Source organism: Arachis duranensis, chromosome 8, assembly GCF_000817695.3.
Source record: "Arachis duranensis cultivar V14167 chromosome 8, aradu.V14167.gnm2.J7QH, whole genome shotgun sequence".
In the NCBI taxonomy this organism is placed as follows: domain Eukaryota; kingdom Viridiplantae; phylum Streptophyta; class Magnoliopsida; order Fabales; family Fabaceae; genus Arachis; species Arachis duranensis.
The window spans coordinates 29,816,312-29,834,115 of NC_029779.3; the positions used below are offsets into that span (position 1 = coordinate 29,816,312).

The window sequence follows — 17,804 nt, forward strand, 5'->3', positions numbered from 1 at the left end:
ACAACCTAATCACTAAAATTACGATTAGATAATTTATTCTTTATTTGTTCTCTTATTAGCTCCAAGTGAATAAAAATATTTTTTTTTATGTGGTGAATAGTAATAAAATTCTAATTCACACTAATTTTAATGACAATGCCAAAGAAATTATTGTATAGTTAATATTTAGTGTTTTATTGTGTATGATATAGTAAGTAGAAATAAAAAATAAATATAAAATGTGTTATATATGTTTTGTTATTGTTTTTTATTTTTACTCTTACTAAAACTTCCTCCTTTTTTATTGGAGTGAAGAAGTTATTTTAACATCTATAAAAGAAAATTACAAGTTATATAAAAATAAAATCATATGAAAAAAATAAAATTAAAACTGAAATTTTATATCACATAATGTTAAATATAAATTTAATAATAAAAATAGAATAATAAAATAATAAAAAAATACTTTAAAAAATATATAAAATAAGTGATTTAGATAAAATATTGTGTGAAAATAATAGTGCAAGATTGGTACTTCCAATAGATAAAACTCAAAGAATTATTTGTATTCATATGATGCCATATGATTACATGTCTTTACAAAAGACAATTAATTTAAAGTATAATATTTCATATAATTTGTTGTGGCTCCAGGATCATCTAAAATTTCATTTTCTTTTAAAACAAATTAAAAATATTTCTAAGTCTAGAGAGAGAAAAAGAAAGTGCCAACCAAATAACCAATTAAGTAAACCAACCAATAAAAGGACCCTCTTAACTTCAAAACTCAAAGTGCCTTCCGATCTCTCTTACTATATATAAAGGCTGCAATAACATTACCAAAGACTCTGCAGCACTCTGCACCAAAAACAGAGCCTCTAAATCCACTCTTCAATATTTTTTTTTCTCAATTAAAAAACACAAAACAGATGGAGTGGATTAGAGGCCAAATCATAGGCCAAGGCTCCTCAGCCACCGTATGCCTAGCTGGCACCACCACCTCTGCCGCCGTCTGTGCCGTCAAGTCAGCAGAGCTCTCACAATCACAACACCTCCAAAGAGAACAAAAAATATTGTCCTCACTCTCTTCACCACACATAGTAACCTACAAAGGCTTTGATATCACAAAAGAGAAAAGCAAGCTCATGTTCAACCTCTTCATGGAGTATATGCCCCATGGAACACTCTCTAGCCACGGTGGCCGCCTCCTGGAGCCAGCGATCGCACACTACACAAAGCAAGTTTTAAAGGGGCTAGAATACTTGCACTCAAGAGAGTTGGTGCATTGTGACATAAAGGGTAGTAACATCCTTGTTGGTGAAGGTAACTGTGTCAAAATTGCTGACTTCGGATTAGCAAAGAGCCTAAATGAGTCAGCCGGGGTGCCACTGGCTGGCACCCCGGCTTTCATGTCGCCGGAGGCGGCTCGGGGGGAGGAGCAGGGGTACCCTTGTGATGTTTGGGGAATTGGATGCACTGTGATTGAGATGGCCACTGGTAGTTCACCATGGCCTAAAGTTAAGGACCCTGTTTCAATGCTGTACCATGTTGGATATTCCGGTGAGGTTCCTGAGATTCCGGGGTTTCTTTCTGAAGAAGCAAAGGATTTCTTGGAGAAGTGTCTTAGGAGGAATCCAAGAGAAAGATGGAGTGCTAGCCAATTGCTGAATCATCCATTTCTTGGGGAATTCAGTTCCAAAGATGGTGATTGTGTTCTTGGGGAATCCAATAGTTCATCATGGTCTCCTACTAGTATTCTTGATCAAGGATTTTGGAATTCTGTGGAGGAATCAGAATGCCCCATTGCTGGGGATTTTGTTCAAACATGTTGTGTGCATTCCGCTTCTGATAGGATCAAGAAGCTGGCTTTGTGTTCTGGTGACCCCAATTGGAATTGGGAAAGTGAGAATTGGATCACAACTAGAGGGAATAACAATAACGAGAGTTCTTGTTCTTGCATTGGTGGATCAATGATAGCTTCAAATTCAGCTATTGATTGTTGGTGTGAGGTGGAGAAAAGTAATCATAATAATAATAATAATAATGACGATGATAATGTTATTAATAGTAATTGTAGAATTAATAGTTGTTTTTATGAGGATTTTAAATGTAGGGATGTTAGGGTTGTAGTAAATAGTGTCAATTTTCAGAAAATGCATCCTTTGACATTAGATATTTTATAGTAATTCAATTACACATTGAATTGAACTTCTTCCTTTTTTTAATTCTCAACGTGCTATTAGATTTTAATAAAGTGTTTTCACAACAGTTAAATGCTTTTTTATCTAATAATAGTAAGTGCAGAGAAAGTAAGGTTCATAGTTTAATTTAATAATAACAGAATTAGTGTCTGATAGACATTCTTTTCCGAAGTGGAGCTATAGAAATATTAGAAGGGATAAAAAATATTTATATAATAAAATAAGACTAATAAAATTTTAAGAATAGTTAAATTGAAATTTACATATAATTTATATTTATATATAAAAAATTAAAATTAGAGGAGTCATTGTCTTCTTTTGCCAAACGTCCGTCCCTGATTCTTTTATATACAAATAGAATGAGTATAGAGATTAAAAAATATATTTTTAATTAGTCAACTTCTATTATAAGATAAATTTTTAACCCTTATTTTTTGAATAATTTAAAATTAAAAAAAATTGATGAATCGAAAAAAATGAACCCCTTACACAAACTCATGCAAATAATATATATAGTGTTGATGTGAAAAACAAAAAACAATTACATCATCATCCGATTAAATTCCCTTTTTTTAAATGATAACTTAAGCAGACACCGGAGTAGTTGAGTCCATAGTCTAACAATTATCTTTTGTATATCTCATTTGGGGTTTTAATTTATATTTTTCTCTTCCAATTATTTTTGATATAGAATGCATTTCTATTGGTAGTATATAAATGAAAGTTTTTCAGTTGGGTGAAATAGTTAAATGGTAATAATAATAATAAGTGAGAGAAATAGAATATGGTGGGCAGGGGAGGCCACACAATTGGGTTAGCTTTATAGCATACTATACATGAGAATTAACACACACAAACCTAATATTCTTTATTTGTGTTGGTTGATTCAATGTGACATTAAAACTTAGGGAACCAAGGTTAGTGCAATGTCCCAATATTTGTTCCCATTGGTGGTTCTATTTTCTCTTTAGCCATCGTGAGGACACTATTTATCAGCCCTAGGCACTGGCACTTGGTGAATGGTGGGTCTATAATTAATCTCCAAACCTTCCAATTAGTTAGAAGGTAAATCTACTCATGAATTTGTGCCTCCTTCTCTTACCAAACCTGCATTACACAACAGGTCCCAGCTTTTAAAGCAAAGCGAATATGCATCAAATATTACGTTTGGTGGGTTTTCTGTCAATTCCAATACACCAAGATAATGCTAATAATAATAATATAAATTATGATAATGCAAATAGGACAAGTTGAAAAACTTTGGGGTAGTGTGATTTGGTCAACCCCCGCTAGTCAATTTAAATATAAATCAAACTTTTGATCTCTGTGTGGTTAGAGAATAGATACAGTTGTTGTAGTTGGCCACGATTTAAAATTTGTGAATGTTAGTTTGGTCAATCAAGGCACTTTCAAAATTCGAATTCTTGTATTTTTAATTTTATTACCTAAGGCTTCTATAAGACTATAAAGACTATAATATTGACACTATTGTGATGCCCCTCTTGGGAAGAGCATCTATGCCCAACTTTGGGCTCAAATTGTTGAGAATTGAAGTTGTATTTGTTCTTTTAAGCACATCCATACAAATAAGCTCAAGTTTTATTTATTTTTCTGTAAATGATTAGGATTCTTGTGTTGATTGTCACATATGGATATGGATATGGGAATTCTAGATTTGTAGTTGTAAGTGCGTGTGCCAGAAATGAATATGTGGCAATTTGCTAGAGAGGTTACGCAATAGAAAAAGTAAAAGAAAAGAGAACAATTTTGAACCGCATGGAGATAGAGGTGCCGAGAACAAATAGGTAGAATCTGCTTTAAGCATGCTTCAACCTTATAAATTTGTAGCCATAAAAAACACAATGGCATACCCAGCCAAATGGTAAATTAATTTTTTTTTTTTAAAATGAACGATCTATGTTGAAGTCTCATGCATGATTTACATTTATCTTTGGTCAAACCTACATACTTTACCAAAGGAAATTCAATATTAACTATTATTATTATTAGTAATTTGGTCAACTTTATTATTATTATTATTATTATTATTATTATTATTATTATTATTATTATTATTATTTGTCAATATGGATTACCTTGTTGATTTATTTTTGAGTAAAAAAGCAAAAAAGGAAGAAAGAGTTATAGGGAGGTGAGCAAGGCTACACAGAATGACAGAAACAAGATACAAACTAATGTAATTTATATGACAAATTCTCATCAACTCTGATAATCGAATTCCTATGACTATAGGTACCACAAAACAACACGATTTTGAGTCATTGATAAAGAAAAACTAAGTGAAGTAACCATCTGATTCAAATTATCCAAAAACCATCAACCAACATTGTCACAGTTGAGAACTAGCATCCCATAGTATTTTCAAGTTATGTCTTTATCCATCTCAAATTCTCAATCACCCTTCTTACCTGCTACACAAAGAAATTACAATACCACGTGTTTACTATTAATTTCTTTACTTTTCTTTTTGGTCTTACTACACTCACCCACACTAGAACTAGAAAGGATCCTATTTTCCACTTCTGATATTTGAACTCTGGTACAGCTTGACAAGAAACCTACAAATCCTCTCTATCTGTACCAAACCTCAGCTGTTATTAATTTCTTTGCTTAAAAAGAGCATCAATATTTTTTTTGGTCAGTTTATATTCAATTTGGCCCACTTATTATGCCCAATCAAAACTAATATATGTTGGGTCTTATAACAGGCCTATAATCCAAAGCCCGTATTGTATTTCTGCGCTGTATATGACAACACAAGAGTGATTTGAATATCCAGTGGAATAGATGGCTAAGCAAGAAACTAATGAAATGAAAACTTCCACTGATCACAGTGGCATACGAGTTAGCATGAATTTTAACTTTTCAAAACCAGTTCAATATGAGTTAGAATTGAACTAGAATAGTTTTTAATCACCCTATCTATTAGGCACAATATTTTAACTATGCTGCTTCACATTTGCTTTTCTGTTTTTTAAACCAGGGTTACAAACAGACAAAAGACTTTTATGAATTACTATTACTAGAGGAAAGAGTTGTAAATTGCAGACTAATCTCTATTAGCTTTCACAATATACTTCCTTCAATGTTAATTACTTCATAAGTTCCTTTCAAACTCTTACTTCCGCTAAAAAACGCATAACATACCATGATTTATAAACAAAATTTTGAATACATTTATACTGTACTCAAGTATTCTAGTTCCCTATATAAATAGCATGCGCCTTCCAAAAGGAAGCAGCCAAATGAAAAGGAGAAAAATTGCTTTGCGGCATTCATATTTGGACATTCACATTCACATTCACATGTTCTTTTTGTTATCAACATGGGAAGAAGTACCTTCCAACTGACTCCGAATATTCTGATTATCTTCCAAGAGGCGATCATATTCCAAAAGTAGACCCTCAGATTGCTTCTTAAGAGCCTCTACCTCACCTTCCAAGGCCTTCACCCTGCTTCTTTTCGCCTCGCATTCGGATTCCAATTGCTTTACTTCAAATCTCATTGTGGCGATTTCTTCCATCAATGCCTTTTGTTCCTCTGCACGGACAGTTTTACCTTCCTCAAAACTCCGATTCTGTTTCTTTGCAGCCTCCATGGCCTTCCTAAGTACACGAAGCTCTCGAATGTAATGGTGCAATCTGTCTATCATTAGAGCGAGGAACAGCACAAACCCTGCACACATCATTTACACTAAAAATCATCAACTAAACCGAGGGCTACTTTTGGTATCCATCGCTAGCACTGCGATTGTTTATAAAGATAGGACACTAAAACATAGATACAGAGACACAAAATCGTGTTTCACAAGTGAGACATGGACAGACCTTGTGTTCTGAGACATAGAATTAGTATATTTTGTGTCCTTTTGTTTACATAAAAAACACAGAAACAACTTATCTTTTTATTTTTTTCTTTATTATCACTATCAAATTTTCATAATTATATCTTTTATTATTTTATTTTTTATTCTAAATTTTGTGTGAAAAAAAAAGAAAATAAATTAAACTTTTTATTATTTGTTTTATTTTATATTCAGTTTAACAAAACACAAAAACAGTATGTTTGTGTCTTTGTCCTTTGTGGCCTGTTCTCACTATCTTATCTTATGATGTTCTCAAAACTAAACGTAGTCTTTAAAGGTAGAGCTTTATTATTTAAATTTAACTGAACCCTGGATCCAGCAATTCCTTCAGGGAAGAATACCACCAACTAAAGCAAAACAACCAATGGAAACTGAACTTGAAAACACTGAATGATTCAATAATATCTACACAGAAGTATAGAACCAAAATTCAACAGCAATCAACATATGCAAATTTTTTGCTATCCCAAATCGGCAAATTGTTCCGCTCAAGAAACAAAAAATCAGAATACGTTTTAGCTAGATTCTAATTCTAACACTAAACCATACCCACAAAATACCCGTTTCATAATTCAATTCCCCATTAAAAAAAATCAAAAGACTAAATTCAGTGAGAGAGCATAGAATAAATAGGAATACCCATGAGAGAAGCTTCTAGAATGTGTTTTGACAAGAGGACTTGGTCGGTGGGGTTGATGACGCCAGCTTCAAGATCAAACATGCGGCTCCTGATCTCAGATATGCTGTAGAGAGAGGAGGCGAGCACCACAGCCACGGTACCCGCCACCGTCTTCACCACAACGGGACCCCTACCGCGCTTGAGACGATCAAGGGTGACGATAACAACCTTCCTCAGTGGGGACTTGAACAGAAAGCTCAGTATCACAATTGCCTCTCCCAATATCACTCCATATAGAAGGTGCAACATCTTCTCTCTTTTGTTCTGTTAAAACCCTAGAAAACTTCCAATTTCGGATTCTGAGGATCAATTGAATTTGGCAACGAGTAGATTCTCAATTATTAACAAGTCATAGAAGCAAATTCTACTATAATACGCGGAATTAAGAAAAAACACGCGTCAAATATTCAAATGTTTAAATATTGAATTTTTTCTGTCTCTTTTAAATCAACATTTAAAAAAAAATTAGTGTAATAAAATTAAATAAGTCCTTATTCAACTTGTAGCATTAATAACTATAGATTTTATGATTAAAAACTTTGTTAATATAAGTTTTGTTCATCGAATTAATAAAATAAAAGAGAAAATAGAAAAATAAATAAATAGCATGTAAGAATTTTTTTAATAGTATAAATAAAACTTTTTTATTTAGAATATCAACTATTGTAAGTTATAAATAAAAAGAAACAGTGTTTGTATTTTTTTTATATATTTTTATAATTATGATATATTTTTTATTTTTATCAATTATTTTTTTATATATATAAAAGTGGGTTGCATAAAGTCACGGAAAAAAGGTCGATCCCATAATGGTACACGGTACACTCGCCTTGTGTTGATGGGTTTTTAATATCATAAACTAAAAATACAAAAAATGTTTTATTATTATTTTTTATGTAATATTTAGCTAACTTATATCCTAAAACGACATATTAAAATTATAAAACAAAAAAGTTTTCATTAAAGATATAAAAAAATTAAATCTTTAATATATTTGTTTTGTATTCATTAAAAAATTACTTAAAAACTTTACTAATAATAATTTAAGATACAAGTTAACTAAATCTTTTTATGTATATTATTTTGAATTTAATTTTGATACAATATAAAAAACTTTATATACTTATTTAATTACATCTATTCTTTTAAATATTATTTACGCAGTTAATATATCAAAAAGTTATTTTTGATAATGTATTATTATATAATTAGATGTACTTATAAAACTGTTTTATATAGTTGATACATCAAAATTAAATTTTAGTATTTTATAGTATAATTTTTTTTTGATATTTTCATTTTTTTAATATTTTTATACAAAAAATATAATATATAATATAAATAAATAATTATTAGATGAGTGTGGGTTTCTCTTTGGGTTGTCTAGAACTCTGGATGAGTGGGGGTTTAAATGTGTTGTGTTGTTGACTAGTAGTAACTAGTTTCAACTTTCAAAACTACTTGCATAGTTGCAGTACATTCTTAATTTCGTGTTTGTTTTTAGATATTAGAACTGAGATTTAAAATTTGGTATTATATTTAATAATTAGGAATTGAACTAAAATTTTAATTTTAAAGTATAAAATTTTAATTTCTTATTACATTCTTAATTTTGTATTTATTTTCAAATATTAAAACTGAGATCGAAGAATTGAAATTCGGTATTATATTTGATAATTAAAAGTTGAACTAAAATTCACAAAAAATTAAATTTTTAGAGATAAAAACTAAATGAGTTAAGTATCATTTTTGTCTTCAACATTTGGGGTAAGTCTCAAAGTTGTTCCTAACGTTTCAATCGTCCTATTTAAGTCCCTAACGTTACAAAATTGACTCAATGTTGTCCTGCCGTTAGAAATCTGTTAACAGAATTGACGGCAGGATAAAATTGAGACGATTTCGAAATGTTAGGGACTTAAATAGGACGAAAACGTTGGGGACAAAAACGATACATATAAATAAATTTTAATTTTATCCTTCAATAATATCAATTTTTTACTGTAAATAGTATTCAATTATTTTTTAATCACATCTAAGTGAATTACAGTTAATCACATCACTTTCATTCTAAATAAACTAATTTTTTTTATAATTTTACACTTTCATTCTAAATAATGTAATTTTACTTTCATTACTTAATCACATTATTTATAATTTTTTTTTATAATTCTACACTTTTATTCTAAATAATTTAATTTTTTAATAATTTTACACTTAAAGTAATATAATTTTTTTATAAATAAATGACTTTTACACTTTTATTTAAATAATGTAATTTTACTTTCATTACTTAATCACATTACTTATATTTTTTTATTTTACACTTTCATTCTAAATAAATTAATTTTTTATAATTTTACGCTTAAAGTAATGTAATTTTTTTATAAATAAATAAATTTTATACTTTCATTCTAAATAATATAATTTTACTTTTATTACTTAATCACATTACTTATAAATTTTTTTATAATTTTACACTTTTATTTTAATCACATTACATTATTTATTTAGAATAAAAGTGTAAAATTTATTTATTTATAAAAAATGACATTACTTTAAGTGTAAAATTATTAAAAAAATAAATTTATTTAGAATAAAAGTAATGTAATTAAATGTAATTTACTTAGATGTGATTAAAAAATAATTGAATACCATGTACAGTAAAAAATTGATATTATTGAAAGATAAAATTAAAATTTATTTCTAAGTATCATTTTTATCCCTAACGTTTTCGTCTTATTTAAGTCCCTAACGTTTTGAAATCGTCTCAATTTTGTCCCGCCGTCAATTCTGTTAACGGATTCTTAACGGCAGGACAACATTGAGTCAATTTTAAAACGTTAGGGACTTAAATAGGACGATTGAAACGTTAGGAACAATTTTAAAACTTATCCCAAACGTTGGAGACAAAAACGACTTTACTCAAACTAATTTTTTTATAATAATTATGAACATTAAGTAAATATTTTTATTTTATTTTATTTTTATATTTATTTTAAATTAAATAATATATTAAAAAATAATTTAATTTTTATATTTTATACTAAATATAATACTAAAACTTAATTTAATCTCAGTTTTCCTATCTGTCGCTGGCAGCCTAATAGACTAATACCTATCTTCCCAGTTCCCGTCCTCCAAAGTCCAAAGTCCCAACTCTCTCCTTTCTTCTTTATTATTATTTGGACCAATATAGAACGACCATTTTCCTTTCGCAGTCGACATGCTATGCATTTTCTCTGGTTTGATCTAAGTTAACTGTCTAACTGTCCGCATAGGAAAAGATCCGGAGTTAACTATGTACGCAAGGAGTGGGGATAATAAAATAAAACAAATTGAAGCCACACATGGCAAATTTTCTCCCACACAGGGTTTGACAAAACAAAATAAAATAAAATAAAAAAACAATTATATTGAAAAGCAAAAGGATAATCAAACCATTCAAAGAATGAACTAAATCAGGATCTCTTTAGTCTGTAATATCTGACGCAAATAACGGACTCATGGGGATAACAAAAAATCTTCTGGCGTGAATATGCTTTACGTTGAAATTCTGAAAATTATTACAATTGGGGCCCCGTTATTCCGCGGGGAAGATTGAATTAGAATATTCAGAGCTTCAAAATCCCCACTGACACTCGACGGCACACTGCCGCATTTACATGGGCAGAGGCAAAAGGCACAGCGGAGAAATATGTATACCCTATCATGTGTATTTACAGCTAATGCATTTACATTGCCACCATAAACTTTCAAAAATAATCGGGTTGCCACAGAATGCATGGCATAATTGTGGGGTCTCATAATTTTTCTACCTAAAAATTAGTTCTGCAAAATGGATAGCAGGAAGGCCTTCAACAAATCCTCCTACCAAATTAGAAGCCGGCACCTACCTATGTACCAAATAGGAATTTCAAGTCTCCCTCCGTCAGTTTTCCCAGAGCATCAGAAGAGCCACCTATAATCCTGTTAACAGAGGGAGAAAAAATTAGAGATAGTATGTTACAAAATGAAGAAACTTCTACACCGTTTTACATCACACTTACCCTTCAAACACTAGTTCCTTCTTCTGTTGCAGATTCAAAATCCTCTCCTCAACAGTGTTCTCAATTATAAATCTCACAATTCTATACATGAAAATGGATGTCAGAGACCATTCAGAAGAGGACGACACCAACCTATCTGTATTTCATTCATTTTTACATTTTCTGATTGGGAAAAATTAAGCGCAAGGAGCAATACCTTATAGGTTTAAATTGTCCTATTCGGTGAATTCTGTCTTGAGCCTGACGCTCCGCAGCTGGGTTCCACCAAGGATCCATAAGGAAAACCTGATCGTGCCCAATTAAGCCACAAATTAACATAGGTTTAGCAAAGACGAAGAGAAACAGAGAATGGATAAAATGACCCTAGAGAAAGTCCAAAAACCAACAAGAACAAAAATGCCACATCCATCAATTACAAGATAATTTAAAGAACTATTTTAAAAGAAAAGTATAAGGAAGGTAGAACTACAACGCACAATGTCAACCATGTAAAACATCACAAAGGGGGATATCAAAATGAGGAATAGCTCACATGTGATGCTACAGTCAAATTGAGTGCAACGCCTCCGGTCTTCAGGCTCATGAGAAAAATCCTGCAGTCTGGATCATTGGTAAACCTCTTAATGGCAGCATCTCGGGCAGTCATTGTCATATTTCCATTCAATTGAACACAAGACACCCCAGACTGTAATTAACACATCATGTTATCTTCCTCTGATGTATTTTCGCTAATAAACAGAAGGAAACAATTAAATTCACCTTATTCAAAGAGAAGTTTATTAGATCCAAGAATGATGTGAACTGACTAAAAACAATCCCTTTGGCAGAACCATCCCTTTCGACCATAGATCTTATTTCTTCTCGCTGCAACCATTCAACTTATTCCGGGTCAATATAATATAAGATTGTAAACGGTAAGCATAGAGCAGTCAAATTAAGATTGAACACTAATTGTTTATCCAGCAACTATATAAGCATTCTTTCTGCCTCCTGGCAAACTAGCCTTTCACACTTTCTCCTTCCCTTCCCAGGCAACATAAGAAACTTAATGACCATTACTTTCAGTAGATTGATCTTTCAGTAGACATATGCACAAACAATTTTCTCAAAGCAAAAAAGCATATAACCAAACCAAATCTTATTCTAACAAAAGTAACAACTAACAAGCATGCTACAATTGAATTTTCCTCAGCAGCACAAACCAATTCAGCCCTTTCAGATTGTTACTTCTCATCAATCACCATCATATTCATCATATGAAACCACCTGGCAGGCCAGCATTACTTGTACAGCCCTTAACAGTCCGAAGGTTACCTTATATCCTAATATTCGAGTTCTAGAACATGAAACCAAAACATTGATACAACAAAGCCGATGCTAACTGAAATTTGAAAAGAAAACATTACATACCAAAGCCTCTATTTTAGTACTTGTCTGAAAGTTCTCAAGCTGAATTCTGTCTAAAATGCTTGAGGATCTGAATCCCTTAATAGTGGTTTTATTTGCCTGGTACCCAACATCCTTGTGGGAAGTTAAATCAACAGTAGGTAATTGAGAGCATGAAGGGCATGATACTTGTCCCAAAGCAGTAGAGAAATCTATCAAGCATGTCTTGCAAAATCTATGCTCACAAGAGGTAACCTAAAATGGTGACAAGTACCATCCACACACTAAAATTAGCAATAGTTACTCTTCTAAATACAGAACGAGTTCAGAAAAATAAAATGATAAGAACATTAAGAATACTTAGAAGAAAAGACAAACTTACCACAGGATCTTCCACTGGTTCATGACAAATGCCACATGCTTGTTCTTCAGCAGTAGAATTACTAGCCACATGGCCACCTTGTCGTGCTGCAGCTTGAGAATATACCACAAGGTATGGATGATCAACAGCCTGAACATTTATGCAATATTAATACTAAATGTATCCGTAATTTTTCAACAAAGACCAAGAGAAGATTCCCAATATTCCACATGAAATATAAGGTCTGAGGCAAAAAATGAAAAGCATATAACATTTATTTTTTTTCAAAATGAGTAACCATACATTAATTATTCTTTCAAATAAATGATTAATTATACTTTAATAACGTTGAACTGATTTTTGATAAGATATTTCACACAAGTCATTCGCAGATTAAAATACTTAATGCAATATCACAGCACATTGTCCTTTTTACATATTATTGAGATTTTTTGCAAAAAAATTGACTAAATGTTATCTTGTGATGTTCTAGAAGTGTACTTTACAAAGGTTTTTAAGTTAAATGCTGATTAGAATGATTGGAAAAAGTCAAAACAGTTAGAGAAATTTAAAAACTCAGATCTCTGTGATTCAACATAGAGAATATTATAGTATGGCATGATCATAAACCATATCATTCTTCTACATACAAAATAGGGAATACGTAACATGCATCACAGTGATCAAAAGAAACATTATTTTTGCTTTGGTAGAGTAGTTGTTCACCTGACGCAGCCGTGTGAGAAGATCAAATATATGAGCATAATTATTCATCAGTGTATTAGATTCGACATACCTGAAATGGAGAAAGCATACCAACAAAACTAAGCCGAGATTACATAGGCAAACAAAAAATGAAAATATTTGGTTAGGAGTTAGGACTTTTGGAACTGTATTCCGGATTAAAATAGAAGGAAATATCCTATTTTAAAAGAAGAATTTTACTGAGACGAAGAGAAGAAGAATGTGACTCACGTATTAAATTGTGCCTGACTTTCATTGTATAATGACTCATAATAGTCTTGCTCTTTTATATCCAGACAATCCCTTCTCAGTGAGACCTGCAAAGAGAGACCATGAAGAAATAAACTTACTGCCTATCAATGGTAAAAATTCAAGAGTTAACCCCGTGATAAAACAACTTACAATTCTAGGAGGAAGTGCAAGATCAGCAGCCCTGCCTATTTTAGTGCGCCTTAGTAGTATGTTCTTCAGAACTTTGTGTTTAAGCAAGACCATAGCTCTATTACCCCGCCCATAGCTACTTAGAGAGGATTGAATTGGTGTGGAAACATACTAATCAAGATTAAAAGTAAATAAAACAGAACATGTCAACTTTCTACTGAAACACTTTCTACAAAATCATGGACTTGTTTTCTGTCAGTCTTATCCTTTAATATGGTGAGCACAACACAGACTAATGAAATGCAGAACTTACTTTATTCCACCAACAGAAATGTCTAACTGAACTGTGGCTGCAGTCTGGACATTGTTTGGAGCTGTACAAAGGCATCAGGATAACAAACATAGTTGATCTTTTAGTAATAAATCCAGATAACTACATATAAGTCTAACCACTATACACACCTGTGATCAAGGGTCCTGCAATCACAGTCCATGCACAAGTAAAATGAATACGGAGTTATTTGCAGGAACCGTACCTGTATACATGGCATTGCAATTAAGAAATTATAATATCTTCAAAACATAAACTTGATCACCGAACTTTTATAACAAAAAAAGGACCGCAAACTTACCAGAGAATACAGTTCTCCAACACGGTTCTGAATGGGAGTGCCACTTAAAGCCCATTTGTAGGAAGACTCTAAAGCAAGAACTGCTTTTGCTGTGTTACTATGTCTGGACTTTATGTAGTGTGCCTATTATTTACATATTAAAAAAAGTCAATAAAATAGTAGAGTCAAGCCTAAGTGAAGTTCGGTACATTGCAATCAAGATTACAGTTAGTGCTGGCAACAAATGTCAAATTATATTCTATATAAAAGTGACGTTACAAAATTGAAAAATTTTGCATTACGGCTTCAAGCCATAACCATATTTTCTTCATTTTTTATTTTCTATCAAAGAATAAGTCGGCAATAGTCAAGAACAGAGAAATTAGAAACAACAGAAGGATATAAAATGTCTCGATAGATTTTAAAAGAAAAATTACCAGGAGCTCTAAAGCATAACACAATACAATTTGCAACACAACTGACCTCGTCCAATATAATCCGCAGCCATTTAACAGCATGAAGAAGTGACATACCCCTGTGTGTGGCATTTGCATCTTCTGCGTCCATGCTCAGTTCATTTTCACTACAAGACATCTTACTCACACCTTCTTTGTACATCCCTCTAGTGACTTCTGTTTTCTTCTTAACTTGCCTTGATTGTTTTTCCTTAGGAGGCATCATAAACTTCCTGTACTCAGACTCAACAGTAGAGTACGTAGTTATCACAAAATCATAATCCAAGAACTGTTCAATACTCTTCCCTCTCCTTGCCCCATGATAAACGAGCACCTTGGTGCTTCCTTTGATGGTAAACCGATCAATCTCATTAACCCACTGAGTAACAGCGACAACAGGACAAATGACAAGTGTTCCTTTGATCGCAGGCAAGATTCCAGATAAAGAAGGTGAATGCGATAGTATGGGTTCAGCTGGTGCAGAACTACTTTGCATCAATTCACGTTTGGCAAGGACAAGTGCTATTGCTTGAATCGTCTTTCCCATTCCCATTTCATCTGCAAGGATGCCACCTCTAGTATCAGAATTTTCCTGTTTCAAAGCCCAGGCTAACCATTCCTTTTGGTACCTAAGTAAAGGCATAGTCAGATCAGAAGATGCCTCAGCAGTTTCTGTCAATACTTCATTCTGATTATCTAAGTCAGCATCTTCTGAAAAATTCTCATCAATCCATCTTTCTTGGTCATTTTCCCATCTATCAACATCATTTGGTCCTCTATTTTTCACATGAGAACTTCTTGCATTACTGAACTTTGGCTTTTGCCTTTTTCCATGTTCATAATAATCAGAAGTGTCACAACTGCTACTACTTGACCCTGGTTCTTGATTGAAGTTATCTAGCAATCCTGCATGAAATTTTATTTATTGTTTAAGACAAGCTATCAGGATTAATATCTCATTGCAGTATGTAAAGTCTCCGTTTTTGTTCAAAAGATTCCAGGAAATAAATTCCTTGGAAACTTTACTCTGGTTTCATTCACACTGTATCCAATTCCATTGTCAAAGGTTAAACCATAACCTTATGCAGAGGTACACACCATCTCATGGAAATTCATGTGTAAAGATCCTCAAACATTTAAGTGGCGTCATTTTGCTTCAAAATAGAGGAAGTTCACATTCGAAAACCAAGCAGCCCATATCATAAAATGAAAACATTCACTGATTTAACCAGACGAAGACAATATACCTTCGTAACTAGAATTTGAATATACAATAGAATCAGAATCAGAATCAGAATCAGAATCAGAATCAGAAGATAAGGTGTGAATATCTGCATAGTTAACACTGGTGCCTTGGCCATCAGCTTCAGCTTCAGCTACAGGCTGCTGGTCGTTCCCTGTTTTACCAATTCACACACAACAATGACAACCAATCAGTGTTACGAAACCAATCAAACCATTTAACAGCAACAAAGCTTGCTGGTTCAACAAAAAAAAAAAAAAGTTAACATCAAGCACCTTTCATGTTCTCGTTTTCAAACTTTCCATCGCCAAAATTATTTACCAAGAATATAAATAACGCACATTCCGCGTGAAACAAAGCAAAAAAGAAACAAAACAAAAAAGACACGATACATATTCAAGAAACGAACAAAGAAGAAAGGCAAGAGAAAATGACGTCAAAAGTTCGGAACATTCACTTTATTCGGTCACTTTCTCCCATCATCCAGGCACTTTTCTCAGCAAATAAGACAGTCGCAATTCGAAAATCTAAATTCAAACCACACACAGTGGAAAGAAATGATACGAAATAGAAAAACGAAAATTGCGAGAGATAAAGAATATAGGAAACTGTACCATTGGAACGGCGTGGACGAGGATGAAGCACCATTAACGAACGCGACGGAGAGAATTAGGGTTTCGGATTTGAAGAATTCTCAAACGATCAATAGAGGGAGAAAACGATTTGAGCAGTGAAAAAAGAACGCCCACTTTGTGCACAGAGAATGCTGGCAGCGTTTCGGTTTCTGTCACTTAAACGGCGGGAACTAAGTAAGTGCCCTTTTTTTAACTACTACTAAGTGGCCACTGGCCAAGCGTAAGGAGTTCGGTTCCACTGCGGTAAGGACTACCGAAGAGAGTTTGAGTTGGCGCGCTCTGAGCCAATGATTTATTTGACTTTCAATGGGGGCACACGTTGTGAATGAGGGTCTGCGTTCTCAACGGTTAGGGTCTGTTGGTTTATCGTTATGTACTGTGTGAACGGTGGGTTTGCTTTTCCACGTTTTGTCTCGTATGGCGTCGTTCTGATGCATCATCGCTTTTATATCTCCCAACCTCTTCCGAGTTTCAATAATTGCCATATTTGAGTATGACATTCAAATTGTGTGACAGTGCGTGACTTTTCTCTTTACTGCCCTGGTATTTTAATAAATTAATTGCTTAATTAATTACTCTTTTAAACTCCATATTTTTCATTTTGTAATGAGAAAATATTTTATGCATAAATCAATTTTACATTGTTGCCCAATTGAAATTCAATAAAAATTAGAAATGACAGTAGATAAGCGTTGTTTTGACACTAGATAACCATGATAGTATAGATCATTTTTCCTTGTTTAAAAATTATAGTTTCAAATTATTTTACACTAGTATTTTTTGTCGTTGACAAATAAATATACTATTTTAATTTTTAAGACTGGTTTTTAACAAAATCGCACTCCATTAAACAATTTAAAAGTTATTTTAAAAATGCTTTTTTGAGCATAGTTATTTTAACAGTGTTGATGATTCATGAATCTGAAAATAAAATTAACAATTCATGGGGGCCTATGGGAAAATAATTAATTATCATGACGGATTCTCAGCAAATAAATAATTCTATTTTCATACATTTGTGGCAATATTTAGATTTTTCCAATAATTGTTTGCTTGATATAGGCAAGTTTTACCTTAAGTAATGTTCTCCTTTATAATTTGTAGCGATATTTAGATTTTTAAATAACTTTTTTTGCTTGATCTAAACAAGTTTAGCTGTAAATGTTTTTTTTCTATGATTCATGAAAATTTATTAAA

General features: G+C 32.2%; 3 protein-coding genes across 3 annotated transcripts; 1 reads left to right on the forward strand and 2 right to left on the reverse strand.

Annotated features, from left to right (window-relative positions):
* The first annotated feature begins 826 nt into the window (after positions 1-826).
* LOC107462102 (mitogen-activated protein kinase kinase kinase 18-like) lies at positions 827-2,170 on the forward strand. The gene has a single exon (XM_016080669.3). The coding sequence runs from the start codon at positions 909-911 to the stop codon at positions 2,160-2,162; it is 1,254 nt and encodes a 417-aa protein (XP_015936155.1). The 5' UTR covers positions 827-908; the 3' UTR covers positions 2,163-2,170.
* Positions 2,171-5,289: 3,119 nt separating this feature from the next.
* LOC127741131 (uncharacterized) lies at positions 5,290-7,093 on the reverse strand. Its single transcript, XM_052252787.1, has 2 exons — positions 6,706-7,093; positions 5,290-5,876 (listed from the first exon to the last, which is right to left on the reverse strand). The coding sequence occupies exons 1-2, from the start codon at positions 6,992-6,994 to the stop codon at positions 5,503-5,505; spliced, it is 663 nt and encodes a 220-aa protein (XP_052108747.1). The 5' UTR covers positions 6,995-7,093; the 3' UTR covers positions 5,290-5,502.
* A 3,123-nt stretch (positions 7,094-10,216) lies between these two features.
* LOC107461959 (ATP-dependent helicase rhp16-like) lies at positions 10,217-17,005 on the reverse strand. Its single transcript, XM_052253329.1, has 16 exons — positions 16,587-17,005; positions 15,977-16,126; positions 14,758-15,635; positions 14,296-14,418; positions 14,126-14,199; positions 13,977-14,037; positions 13,685-13,834; positions 13,514-13,599; positions 13,265-13,334; positions 12,560-12,688; positions 12,202-12,432; positions 11,551-11,655; positions 11,324-11,476; positions 10,988-11,076; positions 10,792-10,872; positions 10,217-10,711 (listed from the first exon to the last, which is right to left on the reverse strand). Exons 1-16 carry the CDS (start codon positions 16,618-16,620, stop codon positions 10,639-10,641), a joined length of 2,487 nt encoding a protein of 828 aa, XP_052109289.1. The 5' UTR covers positions 16,621-17,005; the 3' UTR covers positions 10,217-10,638.
* Positions 17,006-17,804: the final 799 nt, after the last annotated feature.